This window comes from Diabrotica undecimpunctata, chromosome 4 (genome assembly GCF_040954645.1).
Source record: "Diabrotica undecimpunctata isolate CICGRU chromosome 4, icDiaUnde3, whole genome shotgun sequence".
Taxonomy (NCBI): domain Eukaryota; kingdom Metazoa; phylum Arthropoda; class Insecta; order Coleoptera; family Chrysomelidae; genus Diabrotica; species Diabrotica undecimpunctata.
The window spans coordinates 51,629,228-51,653,405 of NC_092806.1; the positions used below are offsets into that span (position 1 = coordinate 51,629,228).

General features: G+C 32.4%; 1 protein-coding gene across 1 annotated transcript in view; it reads left to right on the forward strand.

Annotated features, from left to right (window-relative positions):
• LOC140439509 (sodium/potassium/calcium exchanger 4-like) overlaps positions 1-24,178 on the forward strand; it is a 42,189-nt gene that overhangs the window by 15,208 nt on the left and 2,803 nt on the right. Inside the window, exons 4-7 of the mRNA XM_072529474.1 lie at positions 2,533-2,768; positions 9,398-9,560; positions 14,217-14,318; positions 21,647-21,759. Coding sequence (XP_072385575.1) covers positions 2,533-2,768; positions 9,398-9,560; positions 14,217-14,318; positions 21,647-21,759 — 614 coding nt within the window. The remainder of the gene's footprint in view (positions 1-2,532; positions 2,769-9,397; positions 9,561-14,216; positions 14,319-21,646; positions 21,760-24,178) is intronic.

The following is a 24,178-nucleotide window of genomic DNA, read 5'->3' on the forward strand; positions in this document are numbered from 1 at the left end:
ATATATATATATATATATATATATATATATATATATATATACATATATATCGCACAAGAAGTTCGAGCGTCAATTATAATGCTTTCAGCTATCAATATGATGGAAATGAAGTTTTAAAAAAGTTCAACTCAGGAACCATAGATGTAAACGTTTAATGTTTTTTTTGAAGAAAAAAACAGAAGTTAGTTTTTATAAAACTAACTTCTGCAGCTGAAGAGCCAGCGGAACCCTCTAATCAATTGGAATATCTTTACAAAGCCGTGTAGTAAAATGTAAGCGACATTTTCAATACCTCTCTGATGATACCATCCAAACATATGCTGAAACATGTTTATGAAGAATTGTGTTCTAAATTGTCTAAATCAGAAGCAATTGTAGAAACATGTTTATCAGAGTGTCCAAAGCAATCTGCTACAAGACTATAGGAGAAACATCTTACCTACATGACAGGACAGAGAATTATAATTTTACACTGCGGTGGAGAAAATAGATGGATCGATGATGTATTATTAATACCTACAAAAAAATATTAAAGGAACCTCTTCTTCCGAGATTACCTAAATATAGTGTGATTATCATGGACAACGTATCATATTATTCAAGATTAATGAGAAAATTCCAAATATTACTTGAAACAAATTACAAATTCAAGAATTTGTTTGAGAAAGATTTGTACTTTGAAGCATCATATAGTAAAAAGGAATTGTTGGAGGTTGTTGACAGTAGACAGTACCAGAAGGAATATGTTGTTGATAACTGTACTCGCAGTAATGGGCATACCGTGCTTGGTATGCCCAGTATTACAATTACTTCCTCCTTACTATTGTAAATTGAACCCAATAGAGTTAATATGGACACAACTTAAAGGTAATAGAAGAAGAAGAAACGTGGCTCCTAAATTTTTGTCTACTGCTCTCCAGTTAATTAGAAGAGAAGTCACAAAGATCACAGCAACCAACTGGAAAAGTGTAATCAAACACGTAATCGCAGTGGAAAATGACTATGTTAAATATTTACCAGCATTAACCAAATGAACTATAAATATAGAAGATACAACTGATACTAGTGATAACAGTGATTATGAGTAGATTATTAAGTTCTTATTTCCAACTAGGTGTTCGTTGAAACCTTTATTTTTATTGTAATTGTACAAATTCTCGTTTTGCTTATATATCTTTGAAAATAGAGTACAAATACACTTCATGATAGAACAAAAACATACAACATAATTTAATTTAAAATAATCAAAGTACAGGTTAGGTTATTATAAAATACCTGCTAGATATATAAAAAAGATGTTCATAAAAGTTTTAGACCTATTACCCATTTTTAAATTATTGAGATACTAAGTCTTCTCTCACACGGTGTCAAACCAAAGTTGTTAATAGAATACGCTGTATATAATTTAAAAAATTAATTCTTTATTTTTTTTATTACAATAACTAAGTTATCAGGGATAAAATGTGATCATAAGTTTTAAAACTTATGAGCAGTTGTGTTATTAAAACGTTTGTATACTAAAATACTTGTACATAAAAAATTTATTTAATTGTATGTGATAATTACTTTTATTAACAATTTTTTATAGGTATTGTTATTTTAGAATAAGTTCTATTTAGCCGAGTCGATTAGTGTTATCACTTCCTAGATATATCACAGAAGTTAACAACACCAATATTTTTTATTTAAACTTTATAGAAAATGAAACTTTTTCTTAAATAAAAATAAAAACTTTTATTTAATTAAAAATTAGATATCTACGCTACTGTTCAATAAAGTAGTGGTAACTCTAACAGTGTTGCCATTTTAGTAGTATTTTACTCCTCTGGTTCCTATAAATTTTCTCACGAAATTACGTGTCGACTATACAACACCAAGACATGGCGAGGATGTATTAATTAAGAGAAAAAGAAATTTTTGGATTAAGCTCACATAGAATGGATAATAAAAAGGTATATAAAAAGATGGAGGGCCGAAATAAATATGTATTTCTGATATATGCTTACCAATTTTTTTATTTTATACTAGTCCAAGATAGCAAAGATCCGTGAGTGAGAAGATTATAGAAAAGGAAGTACATGTCGGAGATGCATCTCTTTAGCAAATTCATAACATTTTTGTAAAGTCTTATTATACACTAGCCTAAGATAGCAAACATCCGCGAGTGCTCAGATTATAGAGAAGGAAGAAAACGCTTTGAACGTGAAAACAATTACCTTAGTTTATATTTATATATATATATATATATATATATATATATATATATATATATATATATATATTTATATTATATATATATATATATATATATATATATATATATATATATATGTGTGTGTGTGTGTGTGTGTGTGTGTGTGTGTGTGCGTGTGTGTGTGCGTGCGTGTGTGTATGTGTGCTGGATATCCCATTTTTTTCTAGCTGTAAAAAGGGAGAACATTTATTTCTGACTATTTTTCATGATTTAACATATTTAATAAATTATATCCGAAAAATTTTTAGCCATGTATCGTTAGCTATGTATTTTTCAAGGAAAATGGTGCTCAAATTCACTAAGCGACTCACTAAAATCAAAATCAGTAGAAAGTGTGGCTACCAGTCAAGAAACAATTTCAAAAATTTCCAATAAAATTTCAAATGTTGAAAGTATAGAGAATTTTAAAGAATCTACGACAACTGTTGAAAATGGAAACAATATTATTGATAATGAGGATGATGATGATGTTTCCTTATTTAGTTGGCCTAGTCACATCAGTACAATAAAAAAGGTAAGACCAATTGTGTACTAAAATTACAAATTATAAAAAATCAATAAATGGTTAAATTAAACAAAATACAGTATACTCCCTCTATAACGAACACGGTTATTACGAGGTTTCGCTTATAACGAGATACATTAGATGTCCCGTGAAATTTCTATTGAACTATAACCATCTATAGCGAGGCAAATTTGGTTATAACGAGAGAAAATAAGATCCAAAAACGTGTTTTTTACGTTTTTGGTTCGGTCGTGGCTATAAATAAATACCTTTTCAAACAGCCCCTCAATAAACTTAACTGCAGCCCGCAATAAACTTCTTTACAATGAATAAATACAACTGTTTCACATCTTTAGAAAATATATGATAGAATGATACTGGACCATTTAAAGCAGTTAAAAATGACAGAGTTCTTAAAATTGCAGAAGCAATAGTTTATGTTATCCTTGAAAATACGCTCTATACATTATGTAGTTGGAAAAAAATATAAGTACAGATTTTTTGTTTTAACGTATATCATTGATAATAAAAGTAAGCAACTCTTTTATGTTTTAATATATTTCATTGACAATAAAAGTAAATAACTTTTTTTCAAAAACGCCATTCAAACAATATTTATTAGCATCTTATATTGCTCCGAATGGCTTCACTATAGGAAGTTAATGGTTTAGAAAACTACAGATTCATATGTATGCACAGTATTATTATTGTCTGATATAACGAGATCGGCTTATAACGAGGTAATTAGTCTGTCATTTCAGTTCTCGTTATAGAGGGAGTCTACTGTATATTAAAAACCAGTACTTAATTGCTTAAGCCTTAAGCCTTGTTTACTCTTACGAGTGTAAGGCATTCGAGGTTTTGGAATAGTAGTCTCACTACTGCTTGCCATACTTGCCTCACTTTCCTATTATCATCCATACGGACCATATGACCGAACCATGCAAGTTGTCTTTGTTCCACTTTGTCTTAAACCGATACAACATTACATTGTTCCCGTCCAAAATCGTTTTCCAATCTATCGCTATTCGTCACTCCCAAAACCCCGAAACCGCTCTAAGGTACTGCATTCAGAAGCTTGCATCTTACTTTTGCTTTTGTCACTTAATGTCCAAGTTTCTGAGTTATATAGTAGCACGAGCACGTGGCTTAAAAATCTGAGGAAGTGGTTCGGGCTCACATCGGTCGAACTATTCAGAAGCGCCGCAAACAAGATCAGAATTGCCATGTTAATAGCCAACGTTCGCAACGGACAGGGCACTTGAAGAAGAAGAAGAAGAGCACGTATATTACACTGTTACTTTTATATTGGTGGTGATAGTGATTTCCTCTCTTCGAATAAACATCTCGTTTAATGCGTGGTAAATTTTAGTTGCAATTTTTACTGTTGTTGATTTTTTGGTTTCATTTTCTACTCAGTATTTACAATCGAGCTCAAATATTTTAAATTTTCAACTTGCTTATCCTGACATCATTTTCTTTGGCATTCTTGGGAACTAAAATAATTTCAGTTTTGTCTAGGTTGATTTTCATTTTGTATTTATTAAAACATTCATTTTAATTTTGCAACATTTTTGTAGGTAGTTTTAAATACATTAAACACACAATAACTAAATTATCACCATAAATTAATTATTAAGATATGAATATTTGTCGTAATTTTCTCACTCCAACTCTTCATCATATACACTCCATACATCCATTAATGTAACAAACAGAAAGCAAAACCGTAAAAAATTAAAATTAACAGAGGAAGGGTATAGGCAGCTGAGACGAGAAGAAAAACTAATACTTAAAAAAAAAGGAGAAAGAGCATATAGAGAGCCAACTAAAAGAACTAGAAAACTATAAGGCACAAGCAGAAACGCGAAAGTTCTACAAGAGGATTACCCAGAACAGGAAAGAATTCAAACCTAGATTATCAATCGTTAGAAATAGAACAGGGGAGATCATTGGTGAACAGGACCAGATACTAGAAAGATGGGCAGAAAACTTCGAGGAAAGGCTAAATATAAGAGGTGAGACAGGACTCCACGAATCAGAAATCCAACTCGAGGACATTGACGACGAAAGAGAGAAAGATAACATCCCAACAGAGGTAGAAGTCATCCAAACTATACAAAAACTGAAAGAAAATAAAGCTCCTGGGGCAGATGGCATTGCTTCAGAACTTTTAAAACATGGCAAAAAAACCTGACATACTGTATATGTCGATTGGTAGAACTGATTTGACTGTTCAAAGAGACACCGATCTCAGAATTCGTTAAACTTCAGAGACTTCGCTGGGCTGGTCATGTAGTAAGAATGGAGACAGAAAGATTGCCGAAAAGAGCCCTTGATAGTAAAATGCAGTGCGTAAGACCAAAAGGAAGGCCACGGAAAAGATGGGAGGATGAAGTGGCAGCGGACGCGAAAAATTTGCTAGACGGTAGAACCTGGAGAAGATTGGCGCGGGACCGACAAAGTTGGAGGCATAGTTTGGAGGAGGCCAAGGCCCGATTTGTACTGTAGCGCCATTGGAGAGAGAGAGAACTGATTTGGAAGCAAATAAAGTTGCCAGAAGACTGGAATGTAGGTATAATTGTACCTATCCACAAGAAAGGAGACCAAACAATATGTGAAAACTACAGAGGAATAACCCTATAAAAATCAGTGTAAGTTTCGTAAAGAAAGATCAATGACCGATCAAATATTCCTTATAAGGCAAGCTCTGGAAAAAACATATGATTGACATTAAACCGGAATACAATAAATCGACTTAACAAGTTTGAAATGTGGATATTTAGAAGATTGTTAAGGATTCCATAGGTAGATAGAGTCATTAATACAGAAGTGTTAAGAAGAATAGGCAGAGAGAGGGAAATGGAAAATACAATAAAAAAAAGGAAATTGCAATATCTCGGACATGTGATGAGAAACGAAAGATACAACATCTTGAGACTCATAATTCAAGGAAAACTAGAGGGTAGGAGAAGCGTAGTAAGAAGACGCGTTTCCTGGCTGAAGAACCTAAGAGAGTGGTTTGGTTGCAGCTCAAGGCAATTGTTCAGAGCAGCTGCCTCGAAAGTTAGAATAGCCATGATGATTGCCAACCTTCGTCGCGGAGATGGCACTTAAAAAAGAAGATGGCATTGATACTCATCACCTGTTTGTTGATTTTAGATGTGCCTATGATAGTGTTGAAAGAAACGCACTGTACAAGGCCATGATAGAATTCAGCATACCAGTACACTTAGTACAATTGGTGTAAGCGACCCTCTCAAGAGTCGAGTGTAAAGTTAGAGTGCAGAACGGAGTTTCCAGAACATTCCAGTCTCAGATAGGACTTAGACAAGGGGACAGCCTATCATGCCTTCTATTCAATATTCTACTAGAGAAAGCGATAAGAGAATCTGGAATAACAACCAGAGAAACTATTATTAATCACAGCTTACAATACTAGCGTACGCCGATGACATCGACATTATTGCAAGAAGAAAGGCTGACGTGGTCGAATCATTAAAGGCGCTTGATGCAGCAACAAAAAGAATGGGACTAGAGGTTTACACTAGTAAGACGAAGTATATGAAAGTATCAAATTATATACAAGCAGCACAACCCGAAGATCTAACGATCGGAACATATACTTTCGAAGGAGTAAAAGTGTTTATATACCTAGGCTCAAAAATTAATCAGAATAATGCAGTAAGTGCAGAAATTAACAGACGGATATATCTGGCAAATAGAGCCTATTGTGGATTAAAACAATTTTCAACAACAAGCCTAGTTACAAAAAGAACGAAACTAGTGATATACAGAACTCTTATCAAGCCCATCCTCACCTACACGTCGGAAACATGGACGATGACAAAGAGCGATGAAGAACGATTAAGATGCTTTGAACGTAAAATCCTCCGGCATATCTATGGAGAAGTACAGGAGGGCGGATTATGGCGTAGACGCTATAATTTCGAACTTTACCGCCTGTATGACAGACCTGATATTATTAGGTCCATCAAAATAAACCGGCTGCGGTGGTTAGGTCACACAGAGAGAATGAATGATATGGTGCCGCCAAAACATATTTATAATCAAAGAATAGATAGAGTGAGAAGAAGAGGCAGACCCAGAGCACGATTTAAGGATCAGGTGGAGGAAAACTTGTTGAGAATGTTGGGAGTACGAAACTGGAAAGCCAAGGCGAAGAATAGGAGAGAATAGAGACTTATCCTTGAGCAGGACAAGACCCACCATGGGTTGTGGAGCCAATGATGATAATGAATGTAACAAACAAGAGACGACTTAGTACCCCTCCTTGTCTAACACCCATTTTCGTAACAAATTCTTTCGATTTTTGGTTGTTCATTCTGATCACATTTCTTTTATATATATATATATATATATATATATATATATATATATATATATATATATATATATATATATATACTTTTGAGATCTAGGAGTAGCCAACTGTCTTCAATAGCTTTCCATATTTCCTCCCATGTTACTAAGTTTTCAATATCCACAAAACCGAATTGTAGTTTATCATTGTAATATAGTGCTTTCACTGCTAGCTGCCGGACTCTGAACATTAAATCTTTTGTACCCCTTTGTGCTATGAAGCCTAGTTGATTATCATCTAAGGTTTTTTCAACAATATTTTTTAAATCTTTTTTCCAAAATAATCTTGTGTAATTTGTATACTACGCTCAGAATAGATATGCCACTATAATTGAACATTTGATCATTTCTTTGTATCCCATTTGTTGTAGATTGGGAGGATGTTTGCAAGTGTCCAGTCTTTAGGAACGCGGTTGTTTTTTCATGTTAAATTTATAATTTTTTGCAATAGTGTTACTCCCTTCTGGCATGTATTTGATCATTTCCGGTTTCATATTACTTGAGTCTGCTCTTTTCCCCTTCTTTAATATGCTTATCGACTCTATGACTTCTTTTAATGTTATTTCATCTCTTGAAATTTTTTTTAAATATTTGTATTATAGTAGTCTCGAGATTGGTTTCCTTTCTCTCTTGATACGTTTGCCTGCATTTAGCACCCCTTTGAAATATTCGTACCATCTATATCATTATGTGCTCTTCTATGACTAGTACCTTGCCGTTTTTACCTTCAATAAATTTTGTGATATTTTCCACTAACACAGAATAATAATTGTTTAATGATTGTCAACTAGGACTAATTTCTAAACAAATCTGAACAAATATATTTAAATAACGGAAGATCCTGTAACTATGTGATATTTTTAATTACACAAATAGCTAATAAATTAATAAAATACATCAAATTACTATCTTACTATCTTAGAAAAACCCTTCTTCAAGGTACGGCTATTAGATACCATATATTAAATATTTTATAGTAGAGGAAACAACATTGAAATAACAACTGAGATTTGACAGGAAGATTTCAGTCCATGAGTTTTTAATCTAATATTGAAATAGGCGATAAATCAAGTAAAAAAAAATCAAACTTCAAAACACCATCAAATAAATATTCTATGTTGGTGACCGAGTTCTGTAGGTGACGGAAAATGAAGACGATCTACAAAGAATTTTACATATGCAAAGTTATTACAAAGGAATTCAACGGAAAATATTGAAAAAAAAATAAATAAGATAATAAGATGTAAACTTAAATAAGCAGTGCAATTTAAATATCTTGGAATTAAGTTATCGTGACACCCAAAAATGGATAGGTGAAGAAGCACCCATAGAAGAAATGCAACATTCGTAATTACTACGCATTTGTGAAAATATATCGATTATAAGGAAGAAATGATACAAAAATTAAGAAAAAAGTAAGGGAACAAGCGACAAACAGAACAGCTAGATATCTTAACGACACAATACGAAAAAAAGTGGAAAGTAGGCGGTATTGTAGACTAGCGCGGAACAAACAAACAAAAAATAATAATTGTATTTATATAAAATTATTTTAAAACGATAATTGTTATAAAAATTTAAACAGATAATGCAATGTTGATGACATTTATGACTTTTAATAAATTTTGGCAATCATTACGAATAAAATATTTTAGTGACAAATATTCTTTTAATTTTTTACTTCTCATTTAATGTCTATATTTGTTTAGTTATAATTTTCATGCAGTTTTTAATTTAAATCAGCTTAAAGTAATATATGGTAACTAGAAACGAATTGATCGAAGTGAATCGATGTCAAGAACCGTTATTCTATGACGCTACCTGTGACGACGCTATTTTGTGGTGCTACTTCCGTGACGCTCACCTCAGCATTTTACTGTAGAGAAAAAAAAAGTAATACAACGCAAGTATACAAGGTTCGTTTCAAAAATACACAGTGGAACGGGTGCAACATAGATGGATGAAACAAAGATATCAAAAAATAGAATGACAGAAAGCAGAATAGTTAGCATAGTCCGATATAATCACCAATCGCAAGATGTATAACTCGAGCTAGAAATAGAAGGAATAATAATATTCCTACAGCATAACAGTCAATGATGAAACAAAACCTGCGCAATTCCTAAATAGAAGAAGACGAATAATAAAATAAAATTTAGTTAAATTTTAGTTTACTTAACTAAATTTTGTGCTATTGATTGATATAATGAAGCATATAATATGTATATTAAAATTATATTTTACGTTGATTTCAGATTGTGTGGATAATAAATTGGCCAATTAATTGTGCATTCTTCTTCACAGTTCCCAATTGTGAGAAATTAAAATCAAACAAATGGATTCCAGTTGCATTTATATCATGTATCGTATGGATTGGTGTTCTTTCATACCTTTTATCATGGATGATAACAGTCATAGGTAAGCAGTAGTAATACAATATATTTGTTTAACTTAAAATTAGTATTTTCAGTCTCCTTTAAATGTTTGGCACATTTTTCTCGAAATCTCTTGAGTTTTGTTATAGTTATCGAATGTCTTTATCTTACTAATAAAGTTAGGTTATGAGCATTTACCTTTCATCAGAGAAAATTTTCTGGGAGGACTTAATTGAACCGACGCGATGCATACCATCCAGGTGACAATTATTAGTAAAATAATTAGGTAATTATTAAATAAAAGTTAGGTCTCGTTTTTTCATCATCTTTATAAGTTTTTCTACTTCAGCGTACCACGCTTCTAGCTCTACCATGGACTTATCAGCCGTAGGGACATAAGTCTAAATGATGTTAATATTAGCAGGCTTTCCGGATAGTTGAATAGGTAGACATCAGTCTGAAAATGGCACAAAGTTTGTGACAGTATTGCTATATTTATCTTCTTCAATGACTTCAACTCCGTTTCGATGAACTGGATTGTTATTACCAGAGTAATAGAAAGTTTTGTTTTATGTTTTTAGCTTCACCTGAACCTGATGATCTAATTTAGTATTAAATCTAATCTAAATTAGATCTAATCCAATATCTACATCCATAAACTTTTCATCTCCTGGCATTCGCTTATGATGAGTTTTCCCGTTTCAAACAGTCTTTTATCATTCCATTTTGCAATCTTAAAGTTTCCTGTTGCCTTCTCTGTTTTGCATTTTATCCAATCCTCAACTGACACTATGTGCAGCCGCCCACTACTCTACCCCGAGTATTTCTTTTTCCCAGTACCACCCATATATACCACCTCAAACTACTGCACAGGACTAGCTTACGGGTGAGATTATTCCTTGCACTTACTTTGTTCTTCAGCTCATGAAAATGTTGTTGGAATTAGAATGCCCTATCTAATTTAATTAACAGATAACAAAATATTAAATTAGACAGGGCATTCTCGTGCAAACAACATTATCGTGAGCTGAAGAGCAAAGTAAATGTAAGAAATAATATCATCTGCAAGCTGACAGTCTCAAGCTAGTGAACACAGCAACAAGTATTACGGACACCAGTATGGCATTCCTTACCTTAAAATTGTTATTTACTGTTTGAAACCTATTGCGGTCCGGTCTCTTTACACACTAGTTGGAATAGCAGTAACAAGTCACGGATATTATATTATAATATAGCTGCTTGATTTAAACGACTACATCCTAAAGAAAACAATGTAGAGACAATTGAAATTCACTGTGGAGAGAGAATGCACCATACAAAAGTAGGACCATGCTGTAGATGGCTGTTGTGACTGTAAAGAGATGCAGACTTAAGCCTGACTATTAGTCTATAGTATAGATAAGAACTTAATGTATATTTATGAAGATATTTTTACTTGTGACGATCAGGCCAAGTAAGATGCACAGCTCTAATGTGATAAAATACGAATTTTATGGCTATGATTGTGATATGGTAAGTGTTTGCTTTGTATGTAAAAAAAACTAGCATCTTTTGCTATTTTGAGTATTTATTATATTTTATAAGAAGTGTAAAATAAATTTTATTTAGTAAATTTGCTTTTAAACTAATCATTTCCATGGTTATTTACAAGTAATAACAATATATTATATAATCTATCATCAACAAATACAAGCATTTACCATATAATTATTTCTTTGTATATAAGTGATTTATTACTTTCAAATTAACATAAAATGCTTACATTTTCTCTCTCACTCTCTTTCTCTCTCTTCAGTCCTGACTCCTTGGAAGGAGTGTAGTGGAAGTAGAAGGAGTCTCTGGGTCATTTCTTTTAACTCATGTATAGGTCTTTTGCTTACCTCTGTAATTTGGTCGATCCGTCTTGTTGAGGATCTTCCTCTTGATCTTCGGCCTTATATCTTTCCTTGGATAAGTCTTTTCATGTTTTCTGTGCTTTCATAACATGAAGAAATTTTTATTGTTAAGAATTTTAATTGTTAAAGATGGACTTAGCTCCAAAGCCGCTTGCTGACCTCTAACTCGTTTAAAATTAAATTATTTGTCCTTTGGTCCATTGATACTCGTATTAAAATTATAAAATTCACATAAATTTAGATATCGGTTTATAGCTGGAAAAAGTATGATTAAAGTTGGCTCATACTCTATTAATATAATAATATCGCATACATAGTATAATAGAGGTCCCGTCATTTCGGAAGGCATCTAATTTGCATATTATGAGGCATGTTGAAATTGTATAAGAACCGCCTTTGAAGTTGGTGATTGGTTACTGAAATTTTAACTTAACGACAGTGGCGCGCACTATTTAGTAGATACAGCTAAAACATATTATACTGAATAAAGGCAATTTTTTAGTTTTCAATAATTTTGAACATATAGCCAACATTTGAAAAATGATCAGTAAGATGTTTAATGGGACAAAAACAATACCTTCGTAATACGTTTTTCCTGAACAAACAAACTATTTTTATTGTACAAAAGAATTATTAAGCTCTGAATATTGATAAGTTTAACAAAATGTATTTTTAAAATAGCAATTAATTGTCAAGCGTATTTTCCAAAATATCAAATACCAATACAATACCAAAATATTAAAGAGTGAGGATAATTATATGCTAATGAACGATCCCAATTACATGTATCTAGAACTTCTACCTGATTTAATTCTTTTCTTGGAAGCCTTTTAGTGATATAATAAAGTCATGTAAACATAAATATTCCTGTCTTTGGGAAAGACCTAATTTCATGGACCTACCCGATTTAAAACGTTTCTTGGAAATATATATTAGCGATATAATAAAGACTATCGTCAATATTGCTGTCCTAAAATATATGCACATCTAAGTTTGTAAATATAAACTTTAAAGATATAGCCATTTTCGGTAATTCGTGGCATTCATGTCTAAGTGGTAGTCACGGGATTTACTACCAGACTTAAATATTAAAAGCGCGTTTGGAATAAATCCCATTTTACCACCAGCATGCACTATTATTAAACGTTCACTTCGAAATGTTCATCAATAACCCTTTACTAGAATTATCATTCGTCAAGTTTTCGACAAAGTATGTCCACTGTGTACATGTCTCATCGAGGTATACAATGGGTCTGTTTTCTTTTCTATAATGTTTGATAAGTCTTAAGTATTTGATTCTCCAAGCCCTTATTTCCGTCTTTTCAACCAACAATTTTCTGTTGTCCTGTGCTCTCCTTCAACGGAAATTCATATTTCGAAGAATTTTTCGTAGCGAGACTTCTGATACTTTAATGTCCAAGTCTCTCTCAATTTTGTTCTTTAATTTATTAACAGTAACACGACAATTCTCTGTTCTATGAAAATCGTGTATTATACGCCGAATATCTGAAATTTGATATTCTGGTAAATCTGTCACAGGTGACTTTCCTAAAGGTCTATTTGAAGAAAATTCAACTTTGTTTTTATTATCTACAGACCGTTTGCTCTCTTGTAGTATTCTGGATACGGTCCGTACAGACATGCCTATAACGACGTAAATATAATCAGCGTATAAGTAAAATGAAAGATGCAGTAAGAGAAGATCTGGAGAAAATGGGAGTGAGACAATGTTTAATAATGACACAGGACCGACAAACATGGAAGGCAATAGTAAACGCGGCAAATACTCACGAAGAGTTGTAACGCCATTGATAATGATGATGATGACGTAAATAATAATTCAAAATGATTGGTATGTTGCAAGAACAATTCTTCAAATTTTAAACAGACAACATAAAGAAACAAAAAAGTACATTGAGAAGTAACTCAAAGCGATAGTAGAAAATAAAAAAATTAATAAATAAAAGCTTTCTACGAAAACAAGAGCCTATGAATTCTTTCTCCACATATGAAAAATGATGACGATCTATTACTAAATGAACTAGCTAGGGGAATAATGACAATTTTACAAAAAATTATGGTAAATAAAAATGAAGTAGTAATGGAAACACAACATGGAAGTGTAGAATAATAGAACTACCTACAGACCAAGTAGTAAACAAAATAACGAAATAAACGTAATAATAGCTAAAAATAACGACTGTAACGAAAGTGCAGACAATACAATATTTAGGACACATCGAAGGAATGAAAAAAGAAATATGTCGAAAATGTTATTCTCGACACACCCAATACAAAAGAGAAGCGAAGGTAGGCAAAATGGGGTACAAGAGCAGAGTATAAAAGATTGACAAATAAGTAACATTGAGAACTAAAAGTAAAAAGTGTTAGAACATTAAATTTGAATATCAAAAATTAATACTAAATGCATTGAAACTCCGTACCTGTTGCTTCAGCAGTCTTATTTTTTACCATTAGCAGAGTGTAAAATGAGTAAACTGATGAGTAAAATGATTATACACATTAAATATTATTTGACGACCCTGCTCTTTAATAACGCTAAGTTTTTTCCGTCCATTTTCAGTAAGATTGTTTGAAAATAAAATTATCTAATATTTAAGACATACAACTTGTTCTCAACTGCACTGCTGCGCTACTGAGTATTGAAATGATTTACTGCTAAGGCGTGGCTTAGGTAGAAATTTCAAATTTTGAGCTCTGCCCAGTGCGATAATATGGAAATTAGATGCCTTCCGAAATGACGGAACCTCTACCAGTAGTAGCATACTTATTTATTGTTTTAGGTGATACATTCCAAATACCAGATTCAGTAATGGGTATATCATTTTTGGCTATTGGTGCTGGAGTTCCAGAAGCAGCTTCAAGTATAGTTGTGGTAAAGAAAGGTAAGAATTAATAATTAAGTCTTCAACTATTTCCTACGCCCAAGAATATGACATAAATTTGAATGTTCTCTTTTTCTGAATATATGATATATAGGTAAAGAATTGAATTATCTGGACCGTTTATAATGCGGCATCCTGTGTCTGACGTAAAGTTTGACAAGGAAAATCCATCTTTCACAATTACACTACAAGCCCATGGGAGATTTTTAATGGGTCATTGGACCCAGTTTGAATTACATATAAAGCAATACTACAATATTTATTAACTGCTTTAGAAATTAGGCCGTCAATTCTTATTAGTACAGTTAAGTCACAGGTAAGATAAACTTGCCACTCAAGAGGAGGGGACTTTTTGCCAAACATATTTACTCGGCATTTATAACTTAGGTATGAAATATAAAAATAATGACCTGTGACCTAATGCCGTACAAAATTATTGGTATCAGGAGCAGGGAAAATTTTTGATTTTCGAAAAACTTTTTTTTCATTTTCGACAATTTGACACAGTACGGTTATCAGGGTGTGAAATCCAAAGCGCAACCCTTAATGATAACTCCCATGTTTTGAGAACCAATGAGAAATGGTGGTGTAGTTAAATAAATTATCTTATATGTAAAGTCGTCCCAGGGACGCAACTCAACAATATTGGCAATATCATTTTAAAATCGTCTACTTTAAAATGTATAATGTATCTCTGAATTGTCAATATAGATGAGTCAGATAAAATTAAATTATTAGAAGAATTTTTCACTAAGTAACAAAAAAACAAAATTTGTTTATTTTATTAATGTTTGTATTTTGAGAACGATTTCCGAAGTGGAAATTGAAACGTCAATAAACGTACTTTAATCTTTAATTGTGGCTTATTCCCATTTAAATAGTAATTAAGGTCTTAGAAGATCCAAATTTATTTTCTTTGTTGCAACTATTCCGACAGAATTTCCTTTAAAATTTTCCGTGGGATTTATATTTATAACAATATTCCACAATATTTCGCAATATTTTTTTAAGTAAAGTTTACCCGTATTCACTTTAAAAATCTGTAAGTAGTTTCCGAACAAAATTTATTTTATTTGACTTTTCTCATACTTGTGTTTATATAAACTCGATAAAATTCAACACGTTTAATTCGCAGTGGTAAGGACGAAGACATAAAACACAAACTTCTTTTCTATCATTTTGTCAATTATATACAGTAGAACCTCGCTAATTCGACCTCAATGGCACCATGAGGTGGGAAGCAACGACCAAAAGGACGGACTAACCATAAAAATAAGTACATATTGTATATAAAATAAGAAGACTAATCTTTTAAAAACTTGGTTATTTTTTTTGCCGTAACCCGTTCTTTTATGCTCTTGGTTCCTTTATGCAACAAAATATCTCTAGATTTGCAATCGTCATCAACTTTGACGTATCCTAAAGCGATCTCAAAGGCTTCTTCGGCAGAGACATGTGTGATTTTTGGATTTTCTGCAAGTTCCTCCTTATTTTCTACATTTTCTTCTAATGGGGAAGCGGAAGATATTATTTCCTTACAATTAGGATAATTTTCGTCAATATTTGTCAAACATTCTTTCACGTCACTGGTTTTATAGCTGGATCTATAATTTGGAAGTCCTTGTCAATTTCCAACATTGTAAGCTCTTATACGTTTTCTTAAGTTTTATTGATGTTCATGCTGGTTGGCCAAAGCTTGCGCCAGGATTTTTTCGTTGTTTCAGAAGTAATTTCGTTCCATGCTGAAGTTACTATATAAATTACATCTTTGATCGTAACTTTTTTTATTGTCTGTATCAGATTGCTTTCCTCTTGTTCCAAAATGGTTCCAATGAATTTTCTTCGATATATTTTTTTAAGCATTTAATTACTTCTTGATCCATAGGTTGAATTACTGGAGTCAGGTTCGGCAGTATAAACAGCGATTTTATTTCTCCAGATGTTAAATACTTTTACCTGGATGCTATGGTGCATTGTCAAGAAGCAGAACTGCTTTTTGATATAGGTTTTTTGATTTTAAAAATTGCCAAACAGTCGAAACGAATTCATTTTGGAATTACTCTGTAAAAAGATGACAGTGGATCCGATTTCTGGGTTCTGTACTAAACGGAAACAGCATTCATATTAAGATTTTTAAATGCTTTCGGTTTTTTTCATTTTCCGATTACAAACAAGAGAAGTTTGTGATCATCACTTGTATTACTACGCAAAGCAATCATTAGACGTTCTGTCGACGATTTATATCCCGAAATATGTTCTTTTCTTGTTGCCAATGTTTTATTAAGGAGCATCTTATAATTCAGGCCGGTTTTGTCCATATTATTTAAAAAGCAAATTATTTTCAAAGATAAATTGTTTGAACATATCGATGAATGAGTTTGCACCACCAACATAAAAGATGAAAGTTTTTCAACCGAAGAACTTTGCTCAGTTATTTTTACATGCAAAGCGATTGCTTTCTTCTGAATAATGGTATCCATTTTCTCCTTTCTTGGTTAAACCAAACCCATACCGCCTCATCTAATATTTACAACTTTTTGATTTTTCAATGTCTTCCTTGCCGTTTGGTCACCATCTACTGTCATGGAAAATGACTCGAATTACCTCCTTTTACGTCGTCAGTCTGTGATTGTAGTCACTCTAACCGCTAGTTTTTGCGCAATTATTTTAGGTTTATTGTTTTGTGTTTTCTTTTTTCCATTTTTTGGCATAAAATTAATACGTAAATAATATGTAGATATCCAAAGTTCGAAGCATTGCTGAAAGAATTGCTAATGAAACGATGAGAGCGCGTTTCAAGGTCATTTCTATTTCAAAAAAGTTCTCATTAAAAACATTTCTCAGTTCTCGGGGGTTTCGGGAAAAGAACTACTTAGTATAACAGCCCAGGTCGGATTACACGGAGGGTTGGAATAACTAGAGTCGGATTAACGAGGTTGCATTGTAATGTGTAGGATGTTTATTCTCACTAAATATTTCCCGGAATTCTGCTTCTTCTTTATTCCCGTGACGATATTTGTTATTTCTTCCGACATCAAGGTTTACTACATTTTTTTATTGCGTACACTCTTACACTTCTACACTTTTATACTTCTCCTTCTTTACTATATATAATTAAGTATTTGTTTAGTTAGTCTATTTTCATCCGTTTTGTTTATATTTTATTTCGATTTTGTTCTGTATTCATTAATTTTTTAAATAATCAAATACACACTTAGTTTCTTACATTGCGCCTTCACTTCTCTGCCTGTTAAATCTTGCAATACCTTTCACTCCTCTGAGAATTCTTATTTCGCTAGCTTGCTCTTAAATAAATGCAGTAAATGAAGAAGGAGATACTAAAACAGCGGTGCCCAAACAGTCGATCGCGATCGACCGGTCGATCGCCAAAGTTTTTGAAGTCGATCGCGATTCACGGAGAAAATACGAGAACTGTATTAGACGCAAATATTAGAAAATGGGAAAATATAAATTGAAAATCCCAAGAATAAAAAGAAGATAATAGTCCTGTTAATAATAAAGATAATAAAGAAACTCCTGTTTACTATGGTGAAAGATAAGTGTGTTTGTCTTGTTTTGTCGGTCTTCCGTTGCTCTGCCCAAACGCGGAAATTTAGAACGGCATTATAAAACTTTGCATAAAAATATGGAAATGATTTTCCGCAAAACAGTTTGTTTAGAAAACGGAAAGTACAAGACTTGAAAAGTAGTTTGCAGACGCAATAATCAATGTTCACTAGGCCTGTTAAACAATCAGTAGCTGCAACAATTGCGTCGTTCAAAATTTCTTATATATTGGCACAACATAAAAAACCATTTGAAGATGGAGAGGTAGTGAAGGAAGCATTCATTGAGGCTGCGAATGTGTTATTTCATTACTTCAAAAATAAAACAGATATTATGTCCGCTATCAAAGAAGTCCAGTTATCACGTCCAACGGTTACTAGACGTATCGAAATCATGGGCAAAGATTTGGAAAGCCAAGTTAAAAGTGATATTATGAAGTGTTGTACTTTTCTTTGCAATTTGACGAGTCAACCGATAAGACTGATACCGCCCAGTTGTGTATTTTCATTCCGATGGTATTTTTTGACATGTTGGATAAAGAAGAATTATTAACAACGCTGCCTCTGAAAGAAAAAACTCGCGGTGAAAATATATACAACGTTTTGATAAATTTTGTGAAACAATACGAGCTGCCGATTTACAAACTCGTGTGTATTACAACATATGGTGCACCATCCATGACTGGCATTAACAATGGATTTGTTGCATTATGTCGAGCTAACGATGACTTTTCATCGTTTTTTTCATTTCATTGCATCATTCACCAGCAAAGTTTGTGTTTCAAAATTTTAAATATGGACGATATCATGAAGATGACAACAAAAATTGTAAATTCAATCAGAGCGCAAAGCTTGCAACGACGTCTTTTTAAAGTGCAATTGGAAGAGAGCGACTCTGCAGAACACACTGATTTACTTCTGCATACAGATGTTAGGTGGTTGAGCCGTCGAAAATTTTTAGATAGGTTCCAGGAGCTACTTCCCGAAATAATTTCTTTTTTAGAAGAACGAGGGGACGACACTCATCTACTTCAAAACGAAAAATTGCTCAGTGATGTGGCTTTCCTAACAGATTTAACAAATCATTTGAACCTCCTTAATTTTGAACTTCAAGGTAAAAATAAAACAATTATCGATATGATGAGCGCAATACATTCTTTTGTCAATAAATTGAAATTATTGATTAAGCAAATTAGCAGAAAGGATTTAAACAACTTTCCATCGTTGAAAAAAAAGGGTAGCCGCTCATTTAAATTATGTTTATTACGGTACGGAGCTGCAAACACTTCATGGTGAGTTTGAAAGACGCTTCGCTGATTTTAAAAAACTGACAGATATTGTAACATTCATGTCTAATCCATTTTCTTGTCAAGATGTGAAAAAAATAGCCACTGAAATATCCGTTACGTTCAATATGGAGATCATTTCCGTCCAAAATGAGGTACTGAAAATAATTTCGGATATACATCTTAAATTCAGAGCGACCGATACAAAATTTTGGTCTTTCATATCGTCTGAGAAATATCCGTCTTTGAGACAGGTAGCTCTGTAGCTCACAGCATTCTTTGGATCAACATACTTATATGAGTCTGCATTTTCCCAAATGAAGATAATGAAATCAAAATATCGTAATCGGCTAACTGATGAACATCTCTCTTCATGCTTGCGTTTGGCCCTCCGTAATTACGTACCATCATATGAAATACTTGTGGATGATATGCAGATGACTTTATTTACAACCCACTGTAGTTACAACTTTTTATTAACTAGAAATGCGCAATAAAGTTTTTTATTTTCAAAATTGTTTTTTTTACTATGCTTTGTTTTTAAACCAAGAGGAGTAAACTAAAGAAACATATTCACACCCAAGAAAGTCACTAGAAAGGTTACCAAATACATCTTCTTTTTTGGTTGATCATATCGGCCTTCGACGGTAATCAAAAAATATTATATTATACTAATACGTCGCTAAAGAGTTCTAAAAACAACTGTTTTTTTTATATAAAAGCAGACTAAAAATCTAAAAATTAAAAAAATAACGCAGAAAACACAAAAAATCGCCGGTATAACTTAACTAACCTATGAAACGCCATTAGTGTCAAAATTCTATAACAGTGGAGTAAACTTGCCTGAGGTTGGACCAATTACAAACAAACATTGCGGTGCGGTAAATTTGAATTACTCCTCCTGGTTTAAAATCAGGGTATAACTGTCGATCTCCGGACGCTTGCAGTTTATGTGGTAGATCCCATGCAGTATAAGTCTGAGCACCACTGTACTAAAACAAATAAAAAAGACATTTTAAAAATTACTCAATATTTTTAATTAGAATTGTACAAACGAGAAGAACTTCCAAATTCTGATCAGAGCCAAATACCAAAAGTTCAACAAAGGTACCAAAATGTAGGCTCAGAAGATATCAGAACAGGAGGAATAAAAATTTTAGCCCTCTCAGAGATAAAAAATACAATAAATCACCTGAAAAAGATGAGATAGGCATTTAATAAATCAAAGAAGAAGGCAAAACATTGATAAATGTTTTGAAAAAAACGCTCAATGCTTGTTTGACAAGAGGTAAAACTTACTCCCAATGACATCGTGCAATAATAGCCATAATACAAAAAAAATATGACAGAAGATCTAAACAACTACAGACCTACTAGTTCAGTTTACCGTCCATACAGAGTATTCATGAAGATAATAACAAATGTATTTATACTTTAAACATTAGCTAGATATTAGATAATATTGATTAAGAGTCTTTTCGAAACAAGTAAAGCTTGTGCCGACTTTGTGAAGACAATAAAAAGTTCCAAATATAACGTGAAATTACACATGGTAACACTATCTCTCCGAAATTGATTACATATATATTCGAATATATATGTTTAATAAAATGGAAAAAAAAGGTTATATGGAAATTAATATAAATAGAGAGGATATGAACCACCTTAGATTTGTCGATGACCTCGTCTTAATATCATATAGTGTTTATAAAGGTACAAACATTCTAAAAACACTCTATGAAGCGTCAATAACAATAATTGGTGTTAAAATTAACACCTCAAAGATCAAATGTATGACCAAGCTTGTAGTAAGCGACAAAATTCATATTGAAGGTCATAACGTCGACAACATGGTAACATCTTACAACTATCTAAGACATGAGATTCGCTTAGGCCGACATAATCAGACCATTGAAATACAAAAAAGGATAAGTCTGAATGGGCTTCCGTTTGGCAGAATAAACAACAATAAACAACAGTATGTTGTAATAACAAGCAGAAATTTACTAAACATAGTACTCGAAACTTTTAACGTGTTCTAACCGTTCTCACATATTGTGCAGAATTACTAAGTCTGACGAAAAGAACAATAAATAAAGATAAAGTAGAAAACCTAGAAATAAGAAGAACAGAAATTACGGATGCAGTTAAAAGAATAGCAATGGCCAAATAGAAATGGGACGGATATGTTGCCAGAGTGCCAGGATGATAGATGGAGTAGAAAGATTTTGGAATAGCGGTCAAGACAAGAGGCATATCAAAGCAGAGGACGCTTTGAACGGAAGTCTACGTTGAGAAGTGGTTAAATATAGCCTAATTGATGATGATCACAGTAAAAATATGTAAAAAATAATTATTACACTTAATTAGATTTTATTTATGATTTTTTTGGAGAAAAACATATTTCTTAAAAAATATATGCATTTATTTGCTTTCGGAAGAATTGATTTAATTGATGTACTTGATCTATTTTTAGGCAAAGGTGCTATGGGAATAAGTAATGCATTAGGTTCCAGTACGTTGGACGTACTTCTTTGTTTAGGACTTCCATGGTTACTGAAATCGACATTAGTGTCTACGCAAAAATGGGTAAGTAATACATACAGCTATCATTTGTCAATATTTATATTGCTTATTTAATTTTAGTTATAAATATCTGAGATTAAATAACAGTCTTGGATATACACTTGTTTATAAAAAAGTTTTACATTTAGATTATATATAGCCAAATTTATAAATATTTACTTTATACAACTTCATACTACCGGACGATCGCATGATACAATGAGTACATCAGACTAAACATAATTTAGTAATATTGCTCTATTTTAATTATACGTTTACTCATAACCAACGTTAATGGATATACCTGGAAGTACAGCTTCTAAGCATGTACATTAATAATTTTAATTAGAATTATTGTGGTTTATTAAAAAAATAAAGTAACCTATGTAAAACGGAAAGCTATCACTACGTGTTACGCGTATATCCCGTAATCTACAGATAAATTTCATTTAAATTACCATTAAGTAATTATAATTATTTTCTATAACGCAGTGGATACTCGTAACATCTTCTGTTCTTTCATCTCCTTTTTCTCTAGCTTTGCCGTCCTTTAACCTTTTAACTACGTGTGTTGTAGATCTACAAAAGAATTATAATCTTAAGCGGTTTGCCATAAACTTCACAACAGATTTTCTAGCTTGGAGTGTGACTGATAATTCCTTCAATTGCCTGATATCATTTGAAGTCATCTATGGGTATAGTGTTTTAGACCTATTACATAACTCTGGAACGAATTGAAAGAATTCCGTAAATTTTGACATCCATACAATCTTAAACGTAGTGTATTTTTGACACTTGGTTTAAAATGATATAATATAGTTTAAACAATTAATAGCATAGGGTAAAATCGAAGGCTCAATACATGCAACTCGACAAAAGAACATCGTGTATAAAATATCTTTGGTAATGGACTAAATCAATCTTAACAATCTTAAGTAATGGTTGGAATATAAGCCACCAAGGTTTTCTGATAAAATTTATTGGATCAACGGAGTTACAGTGTAACAGTGCTCATCCTCTTTGTGGATAGTTTAAAGCACAAAAAATGAACGAGGCCGCGTTGCTTAGAATCGAACGGGATGTGGGCGTGATTCCTTGGATATATCCTTTAATACACAAACTAAAGTAAAATTTGACAGAAAGAAAAGAAAAGGATACAAAATAAGAGCTACTAGAGCTAAACAAGAAATAATACATGAAAAGAACAAAGAAAGAAATGATAATCTTATTGCCGAATGGGTGCCAGCGATTTTTTTCTTCATAGCTTCTAAAAAAATTGGAAAAATGGATAAACAACAAGATATAGAACAAAATTTTAACGAAATCATGTTTATGTATATATATATATATATATATATATATATATATATATATATATATATATATATATATATATATATCTGTACCCCGGAGGTAAATGGACACATTTTTATCAAAATTGGGATTATTGCACTTTTCTGGCTCTACACAGAGGTAAACCATACTATGTCCAGAGACAATTTTACGGCAAGTTACCGACTTTTTAAAACACCACGTCCACTTCCAGTCAGAGGTAAACAACACCATGTGTACTTGGTATTGTTTACCTCTACTAAATGTGTGCACTGTTATTTACCATCCGGACATAGTGTTATGTACCCTGGTACCTGGGAATTGTCATGAATTAAAATAATTGTAACCATTTTATTTAGTTCGTAAACGATAAAGCTGTTACTACTTCTGCGACCAGTAGAATACAATGGGGGCAATAACAAAAAATATTCTTAAGGACGAGTTATCCCTAAGCAGTGATGCAGACAATTCCAATAAACATAATGAAGTTACCATGAAATGCTCTGAAAGATTGTCAGAATACGAAAGACAAAAATTCTTCAACTCATACTGGACTGAGAAAAACGTTTCAGATGTCAAAAAGCAATTTATCTTTTCATGTGTCGACATCCAACCTACTTTTCGATCAAGAAAAAGAGACCCAAACTCTACCAAATCTAAAATAATACATTACACTACAATTTTACAGTGAATAAATCAGCGATTGAAGGTGTGCAAGGTTATGTTTTTAAACACACTTTGTACATCTAATTTGGTAGTAGTGAATATGTTTAAAAAAATTAAGCCAGGAGGTTTATTAAAAGCTGATCAAAGAGGTAGACATGCGCCTATCAATAAAACTCTACTACCGAAACCATAAATAGTATACATCAACATATCAATTCCTTCCCAAAGTTAGCAAGAGAAATTATCTGGGCACAGAACTTACAATAGAAAAGATATATCAACTGTTAACAGAATGTATACTGTATCAACAATGAAAGACATGTGGATCCAAAGCTAAGAGCAAAAGAGTGGTTGTACGCAGATATTTTTATTAAATACTTCAAGTTGTCGTTTAAATCACCCAAAATAGATACTTGCGATACATGCAGTACATTCACCGCTCAAT